Consider the following 24,051-nt stretch of genomic DNA (forward strand, 5'->3'; position numbering starts at 1 on the left):
CCCATGATGACACGTGGCACTCACACAAGACTCACACACATAACCTAGTACTAGATCACCTAGTACTACACACACATCACATCACATCACCACACTCTTTGACTATGATATCTCCAACAATAGTTTTGGGGTTTTGTCCCGGTTCCTCTCCTACCCAAACCAGAGATGTTTGGCGGGCTTCATCCAAGAGGTAGTTAGGCACTACGAGAGGATACTTCGATCATGGAGATAGGAGCAGACTTCTTCCTTAGCAGATCCTTCTCAAAGCTCTATCACGGAGTTCTTCCTGCCAGATCACATGGACGACCACGAGACAAGGCTTCGACATGATCGCGATCCAAAGCCAGTGACCCAACAGCTCAGACAGAGGATTGACGTGCAAATTACACTTACAGACATCCCCACTCTGTTCAGAGTTGGAGCCCGACCAAAAAGGGGTTACGGTGGTCCTTGTTAGATGCAGAGCCATGACTATTGTCACGCACCCGTGACCAACCAACAACACTCTATCACCGATTTCATGCCTCCATTGCCTCATCCACCCTAATGTCTTGATGGCGATGATGATGATGATGATGATGATGATGAGGTTTCTTTGTAGTCAGGTCACTGACTCTGGACTATGTTGTATTTAGTACTATCATTTTGCATTTTTGCATTCTGCATTCTACATTGGTGTGGATGCTCGTTTAGTAGCTCCACCCTCACAGCTGGTTTGTACCAAGTTTTTCACAGTCTCATAGACCCATCGGTCTTTCAAAGACTTTTATAAACTCTCTCTCTCTCTCTCTCTCTCTCTCTCTCTCTCTCTCTCTCTCTTCATACATACACCACGCGCACACAGTCACATGCACGCACGCGCATACTATATAGTGTACGATGCACAGACATACGCATGATGAAAAAAACAAAAACATAAACACATACAAAAAATAGTGCACATATATAGACTATAGTACACACTGCACATACATACACACACAAACACACAAAAAAACAAAGCAAGACAAAAACCATCCGAAATTTTTTATTTTGAAAAAAACATTGTTTATAACATTTCATCTGGAATTGCTACATTTTGCACATTTGATAGAAAGGTTTCCTCACATTTTGACCTGATGAAACACGTTTTTGGGTCACTATGCCTCAACAGGAATTTCAATCTTACAAATACTAAAATATATACTTCATAAGACTAAAATATATCCAATCTTACAAATTATAATTTTTATAGAACAAGCAAAAGAACAAAGGAAAAAAATATTAAAAATGAGTGAATGAGGAAAATGAAAAAGAAGAAAAATAACTCAAGCATGAGCTGCCATCTGGGTTTTAAAAGATTTCGGAATCTCTTGGATAAACCCAATGCTTACAAAGTTTTGAAATCGTAACCAACCAACAAAAATTTGATAGCAAAAAGAAAGAAACAAGCAGAAAATTAGAAGAAGAAATGCAAAGACAGACACAAAGATATATATATCCATACATACCTACTTGTGAAAACAAAATTGGATGCTTAGAATTTCTCTCTCATGTGATGAGACTTTCTTTCTCATGATTTTCTAAATCCACCCACAAAATGTGATAAGGATTGTGTTGTAGGAATTGTCAACTTTGATTGTGTTGAACCTAAGGCTTTCCTAGAGTTATGAACAAATTCTCTAAGGAATTTCAACCAACAAAGGACATCTTCAGCAGCTACAACTTTGTGCACCTTTTGTTCTCAAATCCAAACAAATCAAAGGATACGGCAGTGATGGTCCATCTTCAGAATGCACCTGCAGCAGCAGGGGGGGGGGGGGGATCTTAAAACAAGACTAACAGTATCCCTTCAACAAGTATGTATATTTTCCAGACTGCAAAGGATGACAGCATTAACAAGGGTGCAATTGCAATAAAAAGAGGAAGAAGATACCTCCTGCATATGTGGCAGTGATGTGTCATTGGGGGCTTTGGTTTCCGGCCTGGTCATTTACAAAGGCAAGAAGAAAAATATTCAACGAACAAGTGAAAATAATCATCCAGGAAGACTTACCCATGTCATCAGTAGACAAATTCTTGCTTAAGAGGTATGAACTTTGGCATTCACAGTTTTTTTGTAATATAAATATGAGCCCTTAAAACAGAATGACTAAGATTCACGGGTGAATATGCTTAATATCACCATTATCATGTGTGATGCCTGTAGGAGGGCACAACAAAAATCATTTCTACAGCAATTTAAAATTGTCCCCCAAAAAAGTGAATATCTTGTAGGATGTGAAGAAGGTAACTCTCCGTTATACACAATGCAAACATCTTTCCCATCAGATAAGATGTGCCAAATAGCAGTAAGAAGGTCTACCACCATTCAAGTTAGGTACAAGTTTAAAGAACTCTATCAAAACCAAAGAGTCATTGCATGGACATAATGGAGCGCCCTCACATATTAGCAGGCCCTAACTAAGGCTAGCTTGTACCAATCGAGGTTAGGGGAGCCCTTGAATGGGCTAGATATTAACTAAACGCCAAAAGGGAGACCAATTAGTGTTAACCTGGCTAAATATAGCACAGGATTGAGGCTATATAAGCGAGGCTAACTCACACTAGGAGGCTGCTGATCATTAAGCCTGGGCAAGACTCTAGAGTGCCAAGGATTGTGGTCAGAGGTACACCTAAGGGGTGTGTCTTGGTGGTATAAGAAACGCCGGGATTTCTACAACTAGCCTTGCCTTAGTGAGACCACCCTAAACCTCCCAACAAGGGGGTAAGCTTGGATTGTCTCTATGGTTGGGTGGTGAGTCTGACAGAAGCATCCTATAATACTACATCCAGCACTAGCACCTATAACAATCACTAGCCTAGCCACAATTCAATTTCAAAGGCAACTCTATTGGCACTGATCAGCAAACAGTATTAACAGTATTCTGCTTGAAGCGCATCTGTCAATCTGTGAAACCATACTGAAAAGAAAATGAACATGATAACCAAGCCCTTAATGTTTGCACTAGCAAGCTCACCTCCCAGCCATACGTACTATGCCTCAAAGCATGCTTGAGGTCTAGGCCACCTCGCTAGTCAGATCATGTGTCACACACCACATGCCCCCTCCACCAAGATACTACTCCCAGCCAACAGGTCTACAAGCTGGGGGACCTCCTCTCCCAAGATGTCTAGAGTAATGAGCCCTTGGATTGTAATTAAACCTACCTCTACTATCCTTAGCATCCAACTCTAATTACAAAGTTTTATTCCTATATAGCTTGCTTTTCCATAATAGCCTTCCTTTTCTAAAACAGCCTTGTATTTACTAGCATAGCTCTACTATCCTTAGCATCCATCTCTAATTACAAAGAGTTATTCATATATATACCTATATACCTAGATGAATCCAGGAACATTCCCAAACTCATCCTCTAAAAACACAACATAGTGCAGTTTCAATCTCATGATAGTCACTCACAAGGTTGAAAACCATAAACTCCATCATGCATAGCAGGGACTAGCTACTATGACATCCCCACTGACGTCATCAGCGCCCAACAGTGGGTGTAGACCATAGTATAAAAATATGCTCTCACACATACAAATCCACACACCCACACATACTTGAGCATCCATTTATACAAAGTCTTCGTACTGAGTTTCTGTCGGCACTCTGGAGGTGAAGGGCAGACTCAGCCATGATGAAGGCTAGCACTAAAGGAAAAGGCTAATCAAAAGGTAGTCCAAAATCTCTTCATTCAAGCTACAACTGCTTGTGAAGTCTAAACATTTTCATTTTAGTCTCTCCCCAACAAGCATCTAAATCTTAATCTAGCTGATAGGGCAACGCACCATTTAAGATAGAAAGAATTATTCATATATAGCTTGTTTTTCCGTAAAGAACTCATTTCAAGGACTAGCCTTAACAGTCTTGTATTTAGAAACCTAGCTCAACATCCTTAGCATTCACATCTAATTACAATACATAGCTTACTTTTCCATATAAAGAACTACTTTTCAAGGACTAGCCTTGCTTTTCCTAAAACAGCTCCACAGGACAAAAGGATAAAATTGACTGTAATGACTTCATCATCAAAATCTAAGAGCACATAAACAATACAAACAGAAATTGATAGAGCATACCCTAAAACATAATAGATTTAAAAGATGGATTCCCAACTGAAGGACTGCATCAGACAAGGAAAGACACATCACAAAGTTGGAAAATCATGCTTGCAGATTGATATTGTCTTTTTACACCACTTAGGGAAATAACCCTTGCAATCAAAGATTTCTCATACTTGTTTCTTAAGCTGCTAAATTGTTTTCAATATTAATACTTAGCTAGAAATATCGTGTTAAACTTCATCCATTTTATGCCAAGTTCATATTTGGCCAAAAAAACACACTCAGTCCATATGCAGGAATGTGTACCTAGATCATCATAATGAAGAAAATATTTGATGGACATCAAATAATGCAATCATCCAAAGATTCCATTGTCATAAATACAAAAAATAACTTACAACTTTTGCACCATCTAGATACTAAGGCTCCATTTGCAGATGCCTCCTTTCTGTAGCCTATGTTCATTGGGTCTTGCTCCACATCCTGTTAAACAGCCACATGAAAGCTCTAATTTGTGGAATTCCTTCATTTGCCAAGTCTTTGCAATAGCACCTTGTTGCACCATACTTACAATAAAGTCAGGTGGACTTCCAGGATCTGTCTTGATGCAGTAAAAATAGTTGAAGAAAACGTTGAAGATTAACCAAGCAGAAACAATAGTGTGAGCAATTCCTTCTACAGAGTAAATGTTGTGAATGGAAGGAAGTATTGTTGTAAAGAAGAGATAGATGATACAACTGAAACAGCAGCACAAACACGTATTAATATCCTCAAAATCAAAGAAGACAATTCATTCCTTACTATTTCTCCATTCCTATGCATTGTACTTCAAAGTATCATTTTAACAAATAGATATGTCAACACTAAGCAATAGCAAGACTCGTGTCAGCACGAACATGGTGTTTAGAGCTCCACACTCAATTTAGAAACATATAAAACACATACATCACATAATGTGATAGTTCATATACATGATCCTTATACAGGACACAACGTAGCAGAAATTGGTGCAACATAAAATATCTTCTAAATGTGCAGCTCCTTGTAGCTGTGAATACCACCAAAATCAAGGTAGCCACCATATAGTTGTAAGACTGTAGACCCTAACTCTACAGAAAAAAATAAAATTACATGCAAGGAGAGCTAGACAACATAAAGCTGTATCTCCAGTATCACTAAAAATTATGTAAAACAACTTCCTACGTTGAAACTTGTGCAAAGTTACACGTTCAACCAGAAGCAGTATAGTTTTGATAACCATTATGTAAAACAACTTCCTATGTTGAAACCTATGCAAAGTTACATGTTCAAGCAGAAGTAGTATACTTGTCAAAGTGTCATAACAGCAATTCTTACATAACTTTGCTGTCAAGCTATGGTTATGACTTCCTCAGCAAACCATTGCTTAGTCAAGCTATTGAGCAAGTTTAGGGCAAGGCAAGAACATTAGCAATATGAGCTCTCAATGCACTGTGTACAACAAGCTTTTGAAATGAAGATTATGTTGCCTTACAAAGAACAAGGCTCCTTGTGCTCACACAAAGTACCATCTAACTCATAGACAACCAAGTCATTCGCATCCACCTCCAAATCATATCCAAGATCTACATCCTCCAATCACGTTTATGTAGATTCACACCCTCAATCATCCTGATGTACAAATCTCAGTGCTCCCCCTCAATACAAAATGAGACTATCATCAAGTGATAAATGGGAGAAGCCTTTATCAACAGGCTTATTACAAGGTTTTGGATCACTAAGGAGACATGGTATGATTAATAAAACAAAAGACTAGAGACGTGTATCTGTTAAACTCGACATCAAAACTGTTTTCCTTCATGGAGACTTGCAAGAGGAGGTGTATGCCTCTCAACCTCCTAGCTTCTTTTTTTTTTGCAAAAATATAAAAGAAAACTGCAGGAGCAAGCTCAATGCGGAGTACATCATGTCAAGCATGAGAGAAACCAAAACTTAAAAAAAACTAGCAGATAACCAAGGCTGAGGCTGAAAATGCCACGTCAACCCTGAGGCAGAGTCAAAGAAGAAAGGCGATCCCCTCCATACTCTGAAAAAAAAATCCCTCCTAGCAGATGTTGCTCTCGATGACCCCTGCATGCTCACAAAGATGGCCATCAGAAAATGTATAGTATCGGTCCATATACTGGCCAAAGTCTGAGAAGGGTGAACCTAGGACCCACCTAATGCCTCTATACATCTAGCTCTCCAAATGTGTCATGCTGCAATACTAGCCAGAATCTCCCAAGAGGTGTCTACAGAAGCATGTGCAGCTCTAAAAGGAAAGAGAAACATCTTGGAGAGGACATGACTCTACTACTACATGTCGTCAAACAAAGAAAGCCCCATCAGAGTCATGTCCCTCGAAGAAGACCTGAGGCCCCGTAAGATAGCCAAGCAACTGAGTCCCAAGTCATGAAGAAGGGTGATGTATGAAAAGTGCATAAGATCCTAGAAACACCCTTCCAAATCGTCCTCACCTGTCTGCACTCCAAAGGCAATGCTGAACTGACTCAACTATGGAATGGCATCGAGGGCATGTAGGGTCAGCCCCAAACCTAGACCTCGACAGGTTCACCCTCCGTGAATAAAAAAGCCAAAAGAATAGAGTGATTTTTCTATTCCTGAGGGATTTTCAGAGTCTCCTCCAGAAGTTTTTCTGCACACCTGCAGAAATATGAAAGCTGTCCCAATGAGGAGATCTAAAGAGCCTCCAACCTCTACAACTGAGCTAGAATCTCCTGGCATTTCTAACCGCATAACAAAAGAAGGGGATGCTCTTCTCTCAGTGCCCTTCATAAATCCACTCCCACTCCCCAAGGTCCCACTGCAAGGATCTCATAGGGGCACCTCCATAGAGCCAAAGTCTTCATGAACCTAGGGCCAAAAGAAGCGGATCGGGATCCAAGTACCATTGTGAATCTGTATCATACTCCACATACCCTGCAATCCTGACTGGCTGGAAGGGGACTCCCTGAAGAATGTCATCTGAAGATGTAAGAAGTTTCCCTCCCAACTAAACATAAAAAACAAGGGCATCCTCTTGTGCACCCCGCAAAGCAATAACCTGAAGAGGATTACCTGTCCTAGTAAAAGCACCCAACCAAGTGGAGTCCGTAATAAGCATATCATCTGTATCCATCCACTCCACAGGTATGGCTGCATCAATTTGCTGAATCCTCCCTGCACTCCCTCTAAGATGACTAACTAATAAAGCTTTTTCGTCCTCTGGAAGCATTATGTCCACAGTGGAGGCATGGCCCCTCTACCATCTAGACCACTGCATATAACGTGAAATGCCTCGTGGTCTGCCATGCTCATCAAGTATATACCTAGATGAATCCAGGAACATTCCCAAACTCATCCTCTAAAAACACAACATAGTGCAGTTTCAATCTCATGATAGTCACTCACAAGGTTGAAAACCATAAACTCCATCATACATAGCAGGGACTAGCGACTATGACATCCCCACTGACGTCATCAGCCCCCAACAGTGGGTGTAGACCATAGTATAAAAATATGCTCTCACACATACAAATCCACACACCCACACATACTTGAGCATCCATTTATACAAAGTCTTCGTACTGAGTTTTTGTCGGCACTCCGGAGGTAAAGGGAAGACTCAGCCATGACGAAGGCTAGCACTGAAGAAGAAGGCTAATCAAAAGGTAGTCCAAAATCTCTTCATTCAAGCTACAACTGCTTGTGAAGTCTATAAAGTATGCTTTCATTCCACATGACGTGATGCCTGTCAATTTCTTCGCGAGAGGCTAGTGCTGTCCATCCAATCTCCTCCCGAGGTGGGTGTACAAGACTGTATGTTGCGTATAAAAAAATCCTTCCACAGCACCTATCTAAGCATAAATCCTCTCACCACCATCTTACAGAGCAAGGCCCTACACCGCAAGTCCGAGTCAATAATATTGAGACTCCCTTCCTTAGTGGAGAGAATAGGGTCTCCCAAGCCACCCTGGCTATGACATTTGCAAAGCCATCTAGTCCACTCCACAAAAAGCTACTTACTGGTCCTTGAGCTGAGATACTATCCCTAGAACGGCACCAGCAAGAACAAACAAACCAGGCAGTGGTCAGTAGCAGTTGGTTGACCACCATGACTCTCAATGCAAGGTCTAGTTTGTTCGAACCAAGAAGTTTCCTCCTTATGCTCTCCAACACAAGAGAAAACTCTTGTGCAAAAGAGATGCCCACACCTACCTGGCATCCCAAATACCTGACAGAGACACCCCTCTAGATCCAAGTGAAACCAATATCAGCTCCCTAGTACGGAGTGTCCTCCTGGCTGATCCAAAAGCCATGGGATTTGTGCCAGTTTATATGTCCCCTGCTGCCATGCAAAACAAATCCAAAGCTGTCCTAAAACAAGTGAGCGTCTGTGGCGTGGCATCCAAAAAAACAGCTGTGTCATCTGCTAGCTCAATGTCCAATAGCTCATCTTTCTGTCTCAGTGGAAACCTAGCCCAACAATATCAGCTTGAGATCCAATGTAGATACTCATAGCTTCAGCCACAAACAAGAAAAGAAAGGGGGCTAAAGGGCATCCCTAATGGACTAATCTAGAGATCCAAAACCTGTCTCCCCTGACTCCTCCAATAAGTACCTGGCTGTGGGCTGATTTATGAAGAGCGGAAACCCCTCTAATCCAATCCTCTGTAAATCCAAAACAAAGAAGGGTTCCCTCCAGAAAGCCCCAATCTACCCTATCATGGGCTTTCTCAAAGTCCAGGAGTAGAATGGCCAGCCTTTGGCCACTGTGCATGGCCCACTCCGAAGCATCCCAAAATGAGAAGATGTTATCAAAGATGCTCCTGCCATGTATAAAGCCCGTCTGTGAATCATGAATGAGATCTGGAAGTATGGGCTGCAGATATAGGTTGATTGCTTTCGCCAAAATCTTATACAGAGTGCCTAGTAGAGTGATGGGTCTCCACTGAGACACTAAGTTTATACAACAGCCTTTTGAAATAAGATGAATGAGACCCTCTGTAATTGATTTAGGCATCTCACCCGAGGCACAAACGCCCTGCAGGGCTGAGGTAATGTAATCCCAATCTAATCCCAAAAAGTAATGAAAAAAGAGGAGGTAAGTTCATCTGAACTTGGACATTTACCCTTGTGAAGGGCAGTAAGAGCAGTCCTGAACTCTATGTTAGTGAAAGGTGTTGGAAAGGTCACCTCCCCATCTGTAAGCCCCCAAATGAGGAGAGCATGGGGGAGGGAGACCTAGGGCAAGGTATGCCTAGAGAAAGGCACTTGCAACAGGTGTCTGCAGCAGCAAGGCCAGCACATGGCGGGGGGAACCAGCAGGAGTGTCTGCCATAGAACTGGCTGGTTAGAGCTGGTTGGAGCCAGCCAACCAGGTCAGATATTGGGCCGGACTAGGGGCTGGACCCGGCCTTGAAGTGTGAGCCAAAGGCCCTAGAAAAGAGGGCCCCAAAGGGGCATTTATAGGCAAACCAGGTCAGGGCCTGGTCAGCCTGTTTGGGTCGGCCATAAGCCGCCTGACTGGTCGGTTTTTTGCCAGCCCCTTAGGGCCTATAAAAGCAGAGGCTCTTGGCCTCATTTCATCATCACTTGGAGCAGCAGTTCAGAGAGCAGCAGGAGCAGCAGATCAGCCACCTGTGGGCTTTTTTTTCAGAAGGAGACAAGTGGGCTGTAGAGCTGCATACCTAGCTCAGACTGCTGCCCACCTAGGCTGGTGCAAAGACAGCAAGGTGGAAGGGATCTAGATGGAAAGTCTACTTACGCTCAAGGTGGAGCACGCGGGGGCTTGAGTCTAGAGATAATTGGTAGATAGGAGAAGGACCTTGTGGCAAGATCAGAAGACCACACCATTGGTGGGACTCTGGATCTCTCTCTTTTGTATTGTGTCCATAGCTTTGGATGGAAATATATTATTTTGGTGGTTTCTCTATCTAGCTGGTTAATTGTCTATTGATGAGTCTGCACATTTATTTTATGCACATAAGTTAAGAAGTTTGTGATTCCACATCCCACACCACACTGTGTGAGCTCCTGGGCATTATTATCAGTCTTCCGCTGTGCGTACCCTTTATTGGGTAATTTCTAACATGGTATCAGAGCCCAAGTAGGAGGCTCACAGGTGTGGGAGCTTGAAGGCAAGGACCTTGCTGAAGGATGACCCTAATTCAAACGCTCTTGGGAATCGACTTCCATGACTGGAGGATTGTGCCCTTCTGAGAAGGAGGGTGACTCAGGTTCAATCAGGTGCGTTCAGAGTTCTGGTCTACTGAAATTGAGTTTGGTTGACTTTGCTGTGTGGTATAAACAGCAGAGATGTCGACCTCTACAGCCTCTTCAGCCCCTGCTCTCCCTTCCTCCTCCCCCAGTTTTCTCTCATTCACTATCCCTAACTTCGGAGAGTCTGGGAAACTGGACGGGACCAACTACCCCATCTGGAAAGTGAAGATCCGGAGTCATTTACTGGCTCGGAAGTTGTGGAAGCTAACCACGGGAGTGGAGGCGAAGCCAGAGGACATGGTGGACAGGCAAGGGGAGATAGTCATGGTAGTAGATAAAGAGGAGCTCGAAGCTTGGGAAGATAGAGATGCCCATGCCCTTGCATTAATCATAGGGACTACGGTGGACTCTGTTCTTCCACATATCCAAATGGCCGAGACGTCAGTAGAGGCGTGGGTCACTCTGAAGGATCTGTACGAGACGGACAACACCTCCCGGATTTTGCTTCTTCAGCATCAACTCTACAATCTCGATATGGAAGAAGGAGATACGGTACATAGCCACTTCGTCAAGGTGGTGAGGGATCAGCTGGCAGCAGTTGGTCAGAAGACAGACTCATGCCATTTGGCCTTGATGGTACTAAGGAGACTACCTCGGAGTTTCAAGAGCTTTGTTACGACTGTGACAGCAAGACAGAGGACCAAACCTCTGACGTTTGAGGAGTTGGGTCCATTACTGCTACAGGAGGAAGCTCGGGAGAAGCTCTACAACGAGGACAAAGACAACAAGGTGATGCTGGCAAAGGATTACACTGGCAAAGGAAAGGGCAAGAATAACGATGGCAAGTCCAAGAAAGACGACTCTAATGACGAGGAGACTTTGAAGAGGAAGTAGAAGAAGAAGTGCTTCTACTGTAATACGCCAGGACATTTTGCAAAGGACTGCAGAAAGAAAAAGGCCGATCAGAAAAACAAAAAGGAGTCCGACTTAGATTCAAAGGGAGAGGCCAAAGCAAATGTGGTAATCAAAGAGTTGTTCCTGGTGACATCACCAAGTGTTACCGAGGTCAGATATGTTGATCTAGAAATCACAGTGAGGATGTCTGACATAGAGATGTGGGTCGACGAGGAGTCAGATGCCTTTGTGAAGGCCAAGGACAGCATGGAGCGCTTGGTACCTTCTAGGTGCGTGGCTGTTGACGCCAACACGAGGGTAGATTCCATGGAGGGCCTTGGGGTCTCATGGTCAAATGGATGCTGTACTTCAGAAGGGGACAGTACAGGATTACATAGGCTCTTGGTGGGTGCCGCAATGAGGTACAAGGTTTGCTTTCAGGGCAAACACACAGGCAGTACAACAGTCTGGTATGTACTTGATATTTTGCATTTGAGCCTTTATAGCATGCTGTGGAATGACTCTGCTCTTCATTTGTCTCAAGTGATACGAGATTGGAAGGAATTGGCCTTCTTCGAAGGCAAAAGGGGAAGTATTGGTGCTTCTTCAAATCTCGGACACAGATTGCTAGAAGGTGATGGACAAACAGTACTGAAGCTAGAAGAGTACCTGCTTGAGAACTCAGTGAGAGTTCATGGTCCAGGTTATCTGGAAATATTCATTAGTTGCAGACCTTGCCAAAGGAAGGACGGGTTGAAACAGACCCTAAGAGCATGGTGCTTGGAAGACTCCAATTTGTTCACTCATTATGAGGGGGACAACTGGAAGATCATGACGGCTGGATTGCTCGAGTTCGAAGGCGAGAATGTGACTGAAGGAGGCGGTGCCAGGAGGTGCTACCAAAGATGGACCTGTGTACCAGGATGGTGTGCGGAAGCAGAACCAGACCTGGTGGAGCAGGAGCCACTAGATGAAAAGCCAGGAAAAGATTTTGACACCGAAATGTTCCAGAGGACTATGACCAAGGAGTTACTGGAGCATCGTCATCGACGTGTTGGCATTGGGCTGAGATGTGTCGGTGAGAGGGGGTGTTGGAAAGGTCACCTCCCCATCTGTAAGCCCCCAAATGAGGAGAGCATGGGGGAGGGAGACCTAGGGCAAGGTATGCCCAAAGAAAGGCGCTTGTAACAGGTGTCTGCAGCAGCAAGGCCAGCACATGGCGCATTAATGGCGGGGGGAACCAGTAGGAGTGTCTGCCATAGAACTGGCTGGTTAGGGCTGGTTGGAGCCAGCCAACCAAGCCAGATATTGGGCAGAACTAGGGGCTGGACCCGGCCTTGAAGTGTGGGCCAAAGGCCCTAGAAAAGAGGGACCCAAAGGGGCATTTATAGGCAAACCAGGTCGGCCTGTTTGGGTCGGCCATAAGCAGCCTGATTGGTCGGTTTTTTGCCAGCCCCTTAGGGCCTATAAAAGCAAAGGCTCTTGGCCTCATTTCATCATCACTTGGAGCAGCAGATCAGCCATCTGTGGGCCTTTATCCAGAAGGAGACAAGTGGGCTGTAGAGCTGCAGACCTAGCTCAAAGTGCTGCCCACCTAGGCTGGTGCAAAGACAGCAAGGTGGAAGGTGGAAGGGATCTAGACGGAAAGTCTACTTACACTCAAGGTGGAGCACGCGGGCTCGAGTCTAGAGATAACTGGTAGATAGGAGAAGGACCTTGTGGTAAGATCAAAGGACCACACCATAGGTGGGACTCAGGATCTCTCTCTTTTGTATTGTGTCCATAGCTTTGGATGGAAATATATTATTTTGGTGGTTTCTCTATCTGGCTGGTTCATTGTCTATTGATGAGTCTGCACATTTATTTTATGCACGTAAGTTAAGAAGTTTGTGATTCCACATCCCACACCACATTGTGTGAGCTCCTGGGCATTACTATCAGTCTTCCGCTGTGCGTACCCTCTGTTGGGTAATTTCTAACAAAAGGTGCATGAAGTAAGACTCTCATTTCTGGTTTCACCAACTCAGGTATACACTGCCAAATAGCATCCCTAGCATCATCTCTAGCCTGCATGTCAGAACCTACTATGAGAAGGAAGGCATAAAAATATGTAGCAATATGCATGACGACATTAGGATCTGTCTGTAGAATCCCACCTGAGTGAATAAGCTGTGAAACACTTTCTCTGCTATGTCTGAAGCCAAGAGTAGAGAAAAAATGCTTATTGACTCTACCTCCGATCTGAGTCCAGAACGACTCTCTTGCATGAAAGGCATACTCTGCTCTCTGATCTAACAATGTCTGTTGATGAGCCCTTGCTGCAGTAGCAAGGCGCTCCTGAATCCAAACATAGGTAGGCCTTTTGAAGGAGGAAGGAGGGTCGAGAGAGTAGCCCTCTCTTTGACATCATAGGTGAGGTCACATGGACTTCCACCTCAGACTCCTACTCAATCACAACCAATACCACACAAGACATGTGGCTCTAAACCTTTGACTCATTCCCACAGAGCCTCTACTCACTCTAGGATTTCTCATACCACAACTTCAATATCCAACAAGTTTTGCCAAGACATGTATACATGTAAGTTTATGGCTAGAAGCCAAGATGCATTCACATTTGACCAGCTTGTCAAGAGCAATCTAGGAAAAATAGTTAGTGATTTGATCACTACATATTCGACTTTTGTTGCACGCCATAAGAGCCAAGGGAAACCCCATGGGGGTGATAGAAGCAAGTTTGTGTTATTGTATAGAAGGTTGTGTTGAGGTGGGGTGTCGAAAGGGCTTTCAGATGGGATTTATTTCAAGTCAATCAGGTCATCTAAACCCGAGATATACAATCAACTAAGTTAGTGTAGGGTCATGTACCCATGGGGGGAAGGGGGGGTTTTAGTGGGTTGAATAAATTTTTTACGACTTGGTGTGAAGAGAGTAGGGAGAGGGTTCCAGATAGTTGGAGGTTGACGAATTTCTATGTATGAAAAGAGAGAGAAGATAGGTAAGGGGAGAGATATGCAGCGTTGGAAAAAAGAAGAAGCTCTACAGTTTATATGGTGAGGTGTTCTTATGTGCTTTGTGTCGCTTTCTCCCTCCTCCACACCCTTGCTTGCTTCTCGGGTTTGAGACACGCACAACAAATGAATAAATTAATCCGATCTCATTTTGGTGGAGACGCAGAGTAAGCAAATTGGTCACGGAGAGAGTTGTAGCAAGTCGTGCGCTTTAGTCAAGATGCAAGAAAAGAGGGACGATGCACAAGAGACGCAAAGGCCATGTTTTTGGAATGTCTTCGCCACTGATGGGAAGGAAACGATTTAATGATTTGCCTTGTATGATGGTAGCGATCAACTGCTGGCAGGGGATGGGCAGGTAGACAAGGAGACGTGATTATGCTTTGAAAGGAGGTCTAGCACCTAACAGAGGAACCAACGTGGGCAATGGTATGAAGCGATATGGGAGACAGGCATGCAATCGTCAAAATGAACTGGGTGGTTGAATGTAAGTGAGATCGACGGACGAGAGGAGGAGCTCATGACAAGCATGGCGCATCATCATCACCCCTGACTATTGAGGAGATAACATGAGGAATTTATTACTCACTGCAGAAGATATTTTCACTCCCACTGAAGAGGTATAATTGGCTCTGCTTCCAAGTTCCAACTTCTTCTTCTCCTCTCTGGCCAAAGCCATGTGTAAAGCAGCAGCATAATTTTGGGGATCCTTCCCTTGAGCCTTCCGCCTCAGCTGGGGTTCCAAGCCTGCAACGACAAATCTATTCAGCTTCAAATGCTCCAATTCCATAGTGGATACAAGTACAGGTGACTTCCCCAACTCACCTTCAGTCTGTCCATAGCTTCCCACTGCCTTTGCAGCTACAGCCCTTGCGACAGCTGCCTTGTACTTGCTCCACACTCACACTTCAAAGCCCTTAACTGACTCCCCCTCTAGTTGGCATAATTGATCCAACTGAACCAACAAAACATTTGGGGATTCCTCTACCCCGAACCGCTTCGTTAAAGAATTAGTAACAGCCCCCCAATCATTCTTTACTCCTGAAGAAAGTGTCCTATACCAGGCTAATGCCATCCCTTCCAAGAAGTTGGGCCCACGAAGCTTCTGGCCAACCAGAGACACGACTGGCTCTCACAAAACTCCTATGATAGGCTTCAACATCCTCCCCTTCTGTGCCTTAGAAAATTGATACTTCTACCATTTTTACTTGCTGTCCACACCTGCACAGTGAACAAAAACAGTCCCCAAACTACCTCCTGTAGCAACTTCTCAAATGATCACACAGCTCAGCTAAAACAACTTGTCCACACAAGACAATATTCAGATGCATGACAACTCCTGCAACAAAATCCCTTTTTCCAGCGCTTTGAACTGCTGGTCAAACTGTACCAATGAGCTGTCTTCAGTCAACAGTCAGCTTTGCATTGACTTTTGGAGCTGCACAGAATTCATCAAACATCAGCCACTACACACAACAGTACCCCAATTTACTATCTACCATCTCAAGCACAAGTCTGCATTAAAATCCCCTTACAAAACACTCAATTTAGTGGTCAAAGATGCACATTTGGCATGCCAATCATAGTCCATGCTCCTTTTGACCAACACCTTGACTTCCATTAATCACTTTGACTGTTCTCTGCCCGAGTATTGATATGAACAAACACAATAGCCACTAGTCTCAAACTCAAAGTCCCCAAAAGAACACACAAAGAAAGCTAAGTAGGCCGGATAGGGTGTGGACTGGGCCGAATGATACACGGCATATGTGGGCCCTGGGGCAAAGGAAAGTCTAAAGACCACTTGAATTACATTCATTAGCACATGGAACAACTATTCTGCATACAATTCACCACGGTGACCACTGCTTGGCATTAAAAGCCCCTTATTATCCTTGCCTTTGAACAATTAAACTGCCCCACCTCGTTGCCTGCAACACCCTGGAGAGCTCCCGTCAACCGCTATACCAAAATCTGTTTAACTATCTGCGACACTCCCGTAATTGCGACGGAACGTTTCTAGCTTCGCCCCTTCATATCAACGGAATAGGTATTCCTAAGGACTGCCTGCCTCACAACCACCATGGAAACAAATCTGGGCGTAATTCGTCACACATGGCATGAATTCCCTCTCGTTCTCACATCATCGATCTTTGGTCACCGGCTTCTCTCCAGTTAGCTTTCCCTGCAATCACTTATGAGTAGTACGTTCGCTTCTTTGCCCAGGGCATCATCATCAATTCCAGGACTATACTTGTTGCCCTTCCGCCTGGCGGGATAGACACAAATTCTCCTGCTGATAGATCGCCCGTGAACTTGGATCAATTATACCTTGCAACAAGCTTCGTACGATGTCCTCCCATATTTGCTATGCCATCCGCTAGTGCCAACTAGTTGGAGAAGAATATAGAAAAAATGATGGCTGAGTTCAATGAACTGAAGTTGCATTTGGTGCAAGCCCCACCAACTAATGCCGATGATGTATGCAGTACGTAAGTTCACATCTTATCTGCTGCCCAAGTCTTTTATTTTTCAGGCAGATTCAGTCATCATGCCCTATCTTGCGAAGAAGCTCAATCCCTCTAGGAAGTTTGTGAAGTGGCTGGCTGAGTTGCAGGAATTTCAATTTACCTTCATGACAGAGCACTCAACGTGTGCCACCCTGGCAGATTTGCTTACAAGAAAAGAGGTGGCAGAGGAAATGGAAGTTCAGGTCAAAGAAAAAAAGGAGTACAGGAAGGGGAGGTATTATATAACGATCACTATACTTGAACCTACTTCATATTGCCAATTCAACGATCAATCACAGGGCAGGCACTCAGATTTTCCTCCCAGCCAATCTCGGTGGTAGCAAACTCACAGAACAACTCACCTACATGAAGGCTCCAGCTTACATATTCCACCAAGCCCCAATTCCCTAGATGGACCTAGTATGCCACATGTCTTCATTCTAAGGTACCTCTTAAATGCATATTTACTACCCCTCTCTTGGGATATCAATTTATTCACTTGCCCCTAGGCACATTTCCCACTTAATGCATTTAAGACCTATAGCCTTAGACCCATCTAGTCAGTGCCTTGTCACCCTCATCAAGGACCTTGACATTAACCCCTTTGACCATTTACATGAAGCCCAAATAAATATAAATCCTTACAAAGGAAAATGTGAACTGACCCTTCCAAGGTCATGTTGCCTCAACTTGAGCGTAACATTCCTTCCCTCTTCAGGCGTCAGCGTCCTCGATGATAAAAAGTCTGGGAACACTCTCCGTAACTGGTATACGGATTCCCAGGTAGCTTCTGATAAAGGTAAACCATGCCATGCAACCAACACCATGGGTATCTTCCGATTGCGTACTTGCATTGTTCCTCGGTCCAGGATTCTTGCTGGTTTGCATCCTGCATTATCCTCTATCTCCTGAAACAAAACAACACCCTCGATTAGTGAGTCACCTATATGCAAACATTTCTTTAAACGAGAAACATGAAACACTGGGTGCACCTTACGACCCTGTGGTAATTCTAATTTATAGGCCACCTTGCCTATTCTTTTTAGAATTAACCACGGCCCACAATATCGAGGTGATAACTTAGCACACTCTCCTGCAGTCAAAGACTTTGAGTGTGAAGGAACTCTGAGAAAAACTTTTTCTCCTTCCTTAAATTCTCTAACGGATCTATTTTCATCCGCATACGCCTTAGCTCTATCCATAGCTTGGCGGATGTTAGCTTTCACAAGTGCTAGCATCTCCCGCATCTGAACCACAAAGTTCGCGGCACTAGGTACTTTCTAAGGTACTCCAACTGTAGTTGGATTCACAGGTCTATAACCATAGTTCAGCTCGAGCCTTTGCAGCCCATAAAAACATCAGGAGATATGCTGTACAAAACTGATTGTGTATCCCAATACACTTCATCATCATCAACTGCATCATTTCCATCAAAATTTCTGATCTCATCCACATCACCATCAACAACTTCAATGTTCCATGTCTAGAACTATTTGGGCACTTTGGCAAACTATCATCCATAAGCATGGTGTCACACATGGAAAAACCACCTAGATCAAAGGGAAAGGTAGTCCCCTTTTTGGAACTATGATCCTCATCATCATTAAGGCCTTCATTCACACAGTCCTGATATTCGTGGAATTCAGATTCTGCTGCAAGAATATTAGGAGATAAATCATCATCAATCTCTAGAATCATGCTCAACTTTGCTCCTGTTTTAGCTTTGCACACATTCCTATGTTCAGGGGTCCACTTCTCACCACAAAGGTAGCACAAATTCTTCTTCTTCCTGTCATCAATAATTGCTTGAGATAACTGCTTAACCAACTTGTTTCTTTTATCACCCAGATCATCCTTTAGAGTAGGTTTAAATGATGGCTTTACATCTTTAGCCTTGTAAACCTTAGGCCATGCCATTGCCATACACTGTAGGGAACCTAGAAATAGAAGAAGTTGTAGCAGGTGCACGAAGTTTGTTTTCATCATTGGAAACACCTTTGACCGTAGGCTTAGTTCCAAAGTGACCAATACCCAAAGTCTTCTCCTTCCAATTGTATTTGGGCTCATAAAGCTCTGCCAACTGCATGGCCTCTTTAAGAGAATTGGACTTTTGAGCTGCAACGTCTGAAGCAATACTAGGGTGTAGACCATGGATGAATTTGAGCATTCTAACTCTTTCATCAATACCATGAACAAATAAAGCCAATTTCCAAAACTGTTTGATATAATTTTTCACTAATCCTTGCTGAGTAAGATCATACCACTTACAAATATATTGATCTCTAGTAAAAGGAGATATAAAAGTTTTAAACATTTCAGCCTTGAACTCATCCCAAGCATTAAAAGTTAACCCTTCTTGCTGTAAATGCCTCCACCAAGAGTGAGCATAATCTTCGAGATGAAGAACAGCAAATCTGATTTTACCTTGATCACCTTTTGGATATAGAAGGAAGTAGTCATCCATCTTGCTAAGCCATTTCTCCAATTCCTCAGGAGAGGTAGAATCACCTTTGAACTTAGGAAGTATAATCTTGTCTTTCATATCTTTGTCTTGATGAAAAGATCCTTTTGGTTCAATAGATTTAACTATTTGTATATATTGCTGGAATGTCATTGCTGTCCTAAGGTCTGCTGGTACCAATTTATATTCATGGAATTTTTGACAACTCTTCAGCTGCTGAATTGTTACTACTAGGAGCCTTACCATGTGCTGAATCCTTATCCATATGAGCTGTAACTCCAATAGAGTGATAGGTCCTTCGGGCACAAGCCATAAAACCAACTGGGTCAACTACATGTATAGGATCATCATCATCATCATCATCTAAACCCAAGTCTCCATCAATTTGGGGATCCAAAGGTCTCTTCCCATCATAAATTTGGCTTCTCTTGAACTGGTCAAACCTTTTATTAAGAGTGGCAGACATGTTCTACATACTTTGGTCAATCCTCTGATTATTGGTCTTGATCTCATTGGTTAGCGCCTTGAATATCTATAGCATTTGATCCATACAACTCCTTATAATCTGCTCCTGGTTAAGGCATATTTGTACATGAGGAGTTGCTGCCAAATCCCCTTGAATATTGCCAACATGAGAATCATTCAGCTCAAAAACTACAGCCCGATCATCAATTTCTTCCTTCTCTGAGATGGAAATCAAGGATACCCATTGGCTGCTTACTAATCAAGAATAGCTCAATTTCCAAGGAGTAGCAGACTGTTGCAAGGCTCTTTTTGCACAATGTGTAAACTAACTGTATAGAGACCTATGTAGGACTTTGAATTCTTTGGACAGCCAATTCTCTGTCAAAGCTATAGACAGAAGCACTGTTCGAACAATATACTACTGTACCAAACTGTCAATGAACAGTCGGGTCACTGTCCACATCGCTGAACCCCAATTTGACATGAAACTTTGTGGAGTGGTTCCAGCAGTTAGGACGACACCTCAGCAACAGCCACGAGTAATTTCGAAGTGATATGTAGCCAGGTCGTTTACTAGGCAGCGTACGCGTCAATTCCAAACAAAAAAAAATCGGGGAAGATCTGACGCAAACAAACCTGTATCTTGCTAGAACTTGGTGTTGGTGTTCCTAGAGCAGAGGCGACTCCCTTGATGCCAACATATTGAAATTCGGAGAAGAAATGCTGCAGGTCCTACAAAATGCAGGTCGAATTTGCTCACAGCTCCTCCAAACAATCTCAAATCACCACCAGACTTCGGGAGCAGCCTCAGGAGACTAGGGTGAACAGATCAAGCCAAGAATGACTCAATTTGGTGCAGGAAAACAGCAGATCGTCACTTTCTTGCGCCAGAGAGAAAACCCCTTCAATGTTGACTCAATCCTCCACCATTTTAGGATTCTCATACATAGAAATGATCAGGGAAGCAAGGGCTTTCTACTGATGCAAGAAGCCCCAAATTCTGAACACTTCGAAAATCAGGGTTTCCCAGAGCATGCCACGTGACAGCTTACAACAGAGAGCACTTCTGGCGCTGAATTTTTGCACAGAGGTAGGCCATAGGCTCAAGAGTAGATGCTCCAATTTTCAAAGTGATTGGGCAAAAAATTCCCACAAATTCCCACAAAAAGTGCTCTGATACCAATGCAACAGGACTACTTCTAACTGAAGGTAAATACCACTAATTTGGTAGAACATAATGGAATTAGGGCAGGAAATTTAGAGTAGTGAAGTACCTTATGTATTAGGAAAAAAGTAGGAGTGGAAGGTCATGGGCTGGACCTACAACAGAGACTTGTGAGGGGCTGCACAAGGACAAGAGGAATTAGAATTCAGCTGAGTAATGGAACTCTTGCTGGGTATTCTGAGAGGAAAATTAGCTCTCATGGAGATGGCAAGACACATGTTGAAGGGTCAAGGCTTGCCCAACAGGTTTGGGTTGGAGGCCATCATGTGTTCAGCATATGTGCTAAATAGATGCCTCACAAAAGCCTTACAAATAGTACCTCCGTTTGAAGCTTGGTATGGCAACAAGCCTTCAGTGGCACACTTCCAAGTGTTCGGATGCTTGGCATATGCATTAGTGCCAGAGCAACAGAGAACCAAGCTTAATGACAAAGCCGTAAAATTCATTTTTGCGGGTTACTGTTTTGAAAGCAAAGGGTACAGACTCTACCATCCGGCCACCAAGCGGATTATAGCAAGTAGAGATGTTGTGTTTGTGGAGAACTTAGTCCAGCCCTTTCTGTCATGCATAAAACAAAATGAAATCTGTCCACCTGATGTGTTTACGTCCTTGATGCCCCTGTACAAGATGAGTCAGCCAAATGTACAGCTTTCAGATTCACATAAGGGTGCTGAAATGCAGCCCATAGTAGTAGGATAGCAGCCCATTTTAGCAGAAAATCAGCCTGCTAATATGCCCACAGATCAGCCCATAGATGAGGCAACTGTGGAGGATGCAGTGAATGAGAAAATGGCAGCAATTCAAGCATCCAAACAGATGCCCATAAGGCTTATCCACCTTGAGTTTCCAGCTTCCCACATCTTTGTATCCTTGTACTCCAACTCCAACACCCTTGGTATGGCCTTACAGGCTAGTACTAGTTAGTTCTAGTCTTTATTAGTTCATTTTTTGTACCGTATAGCTGATTTGACCAGACTAGGGTTTAGGGTTAGCCTTCAAAGGTTTGTACTTTTCCTTGAATTGTGCTGTTGCTGCAATATACTCTCACTTCGACTTCAGCTTCTATTCTCTTACTGTCGCATTTTTGCTCGCTAGCTCCCACACAACCCTTCAAATTAGGAGGGTTAGGGATAATTTTTCCTTCTAATTTTCTTCCCCCTAACCATTGTTACTGGTTGAGTTAGTAGTACAGTGAGTTTTGACTCACCCTAGGCTCACCTAGGGTTTTAGGGTTTTACCATGTTGATAGCCCTCTTGTATCTCATTCTTGCAATCTCGATTCAGCTCAGGTCCACGTTTTTTAGCTTTCCCCATTTCCAAACTCTCACATTTGGTGTCAAGACAGGCTGCCCCTTGATCCTGGGCACCTCCCGCACCCTTGGGGATGATTTCTGGGCAACTTTTTGAGCATGATGAAATGCTCAACAAATGCCAACCACCTGTGATGATCCCCCTGCTAGATGGGTGGTAGAATCTGTAACCCTTACTTTCTATACTGTAACCCATGAAAAATCATTTTACTGCTTTTTCATCCAGCTTGGTCATGTGCTGCTCCGTAACTAAGGCATGCCGCATATGCCAAGCATCCAAACACCCTAAGGTGCCTGTCCCATTAAAGGCTTTTTCCCAAACCAAGCTTAATACGGACGGGCATCTGTTCAGCACATATGTTGGACACATGATGACCTCCAACCCAAAACCTGTTAGGCGAACGTTCACCTTCAACATGCATCTTGCCATCTCCATCAGAGATCTATTTTCCTCTCAGCCACACGGTTCTACTGAGGTGTGTATGGCACAATACACTAATGAATAATGCCTCTGTCTGCCATATATGCATGAAACTCATTTGACATAATTCCCCCTCCCAATCTGTGCGCAAAGTACCAACTGTGCACTTGACAGATCTTCAATCATCAAGACAACCGTCAAAAGTGCATAAATACCTCATATTTTTCTTTCATCGGATATACCCATGCCCCCAATAGACACAAAACAGTGGTATGCCCCAATAGATGATGTCCACATAGGACCGCACAAATCACTGTGAATGAGCTGCAATTTTCTACAAGCTTCAATTGATCCATCTTTTCGAATGATGCCCGTTGCATTTTCCCCAAGATCCACCCCTCACAAACATGATATCTATGGCATCTCAGATACCATCATTCCTATGCAAAAGCAGCAAGCTATGAAAATTTAAATCACCAAATGGGCATGCTAAAGATCTGCATCTGCCATCTCTGATGTGATAGCACCTGTCAAAGCATTTGTGCTCGATTTTCTACGTCAGACTTCTCCATTCTTGCAACCGAAAGTTTGGGCTGTTTTGGGGGGGGGGGGGGAACAAATACATAAAGTCGCTGTTTTTTTTTAATGTACCTGTTATCTTCATGGACCCCTTCTTATGCTCAGCCTGTTAACCCACAATTGAAGTGCTCGATGAGTGGTTTTTGCACTGAATGTGGCATCACTTGTCTTGACCTGGCAATTGCGGCTTAGTCTAGATACACACCTAAAGATTGTGATTTGATATGGGAGCTTATTCTGGCAATGTTTGCCTGTTCCAGCTCTTTTCCTCGACAATTTCACTGTTTGGGACTGTTTGAGCATCTATTGGATATTTCTACCTCTGTTTCAAGGGGATTGATGTTTTTACAATGATTTATTGCCAATTCTTGAATTTAGTGGATCATGCCATTACAATGGGTGACACAGGACAGCTTGCTGTCAGCACACTATTGTATATGGGATTAACCCCAATGTCCCACATGGCATCCCTACCAAAGCTTAAATTGAAGAATCTAAATAACTCCAACAAAACATACCAATTTTAACGAGTGAGTAGTGAATCCTGACCTACTCATCAAGCCCTCTCCTAGCCATTGTTACAATCCATCCCACTAACAAAATAAGTCCTCATATTTTAGAGGTTAAAAAACAGGTGGAACAAAAACAGCATGACATCATCAACACTATAGTAGTACTTCCCTGCAAATACTCAACATCAGGGAGACAAACGACTGATTCATCTCCAAGTAGAATGAAGATGCTATGGACTAATCACTACAATAGTTAATGAAGTAGGATTCGGCTCCGCAATAGGAGATGGCTTCCAAAAATCATCGTCTGGAAGATCCCTCCACTTCATGG

General features: G+C 43.5%; 1 protein-coding gene across 2 annotated transcripts in view; it reads right to left on the minus strand.

Annotated features, from left to right (window-relative positions):
* The window catches only part of LOC147904742 (uncharacterized), a 43,043-nt gene that overhangs the window by 15,417 nt on the left and 3,575 nt on the right, over nucleotides 1-24,051 (minus strand). For both annotated transcript variants that reach the window (XM_087395325.1, XM_087395320.1), the window contains exons 3-6: nucleotides 4,664-4,829; nucleotides 4,491-4,575; nucleotides 1,916-1,964; nucleotides 1,750-1,778 (exon numbers count right to left, since the gene is read on the minus strand). In XM_087395325.1, the coding sequence (XP_087251451.1) occupies nucleotides 1,750-1,778; nucleotides 1,916-1,964; nucleotides 4,491-4,575; nucleotides 4,664-4,829 (329 nt within the window). The remainder of the gene's footprint in view (nucleotides 1-1,749; nucleotides 1,779-1,915; nucleotides 1,965-4,490; nucleotides 4,576-4,663; nucleotides 4,830-24,051) is intronic.

The sequence above is a fragment of the Dipteris shenzhenensis genome, chromosome 2 (genome assembly GCF_047967505.1).
Source record: "Dipteris shenzhenensis isolate YYH24624 ecotype China chromosome 2, Dip_SZ_1.0, whole genome shotgun sequence".
NCBI lineage: Eukaryota > Viridiplantae > Streptophyta > Polypodiopsida > Gleicheniales > Dipteridaceae > Dipteris > Dipteris shenzhenensis.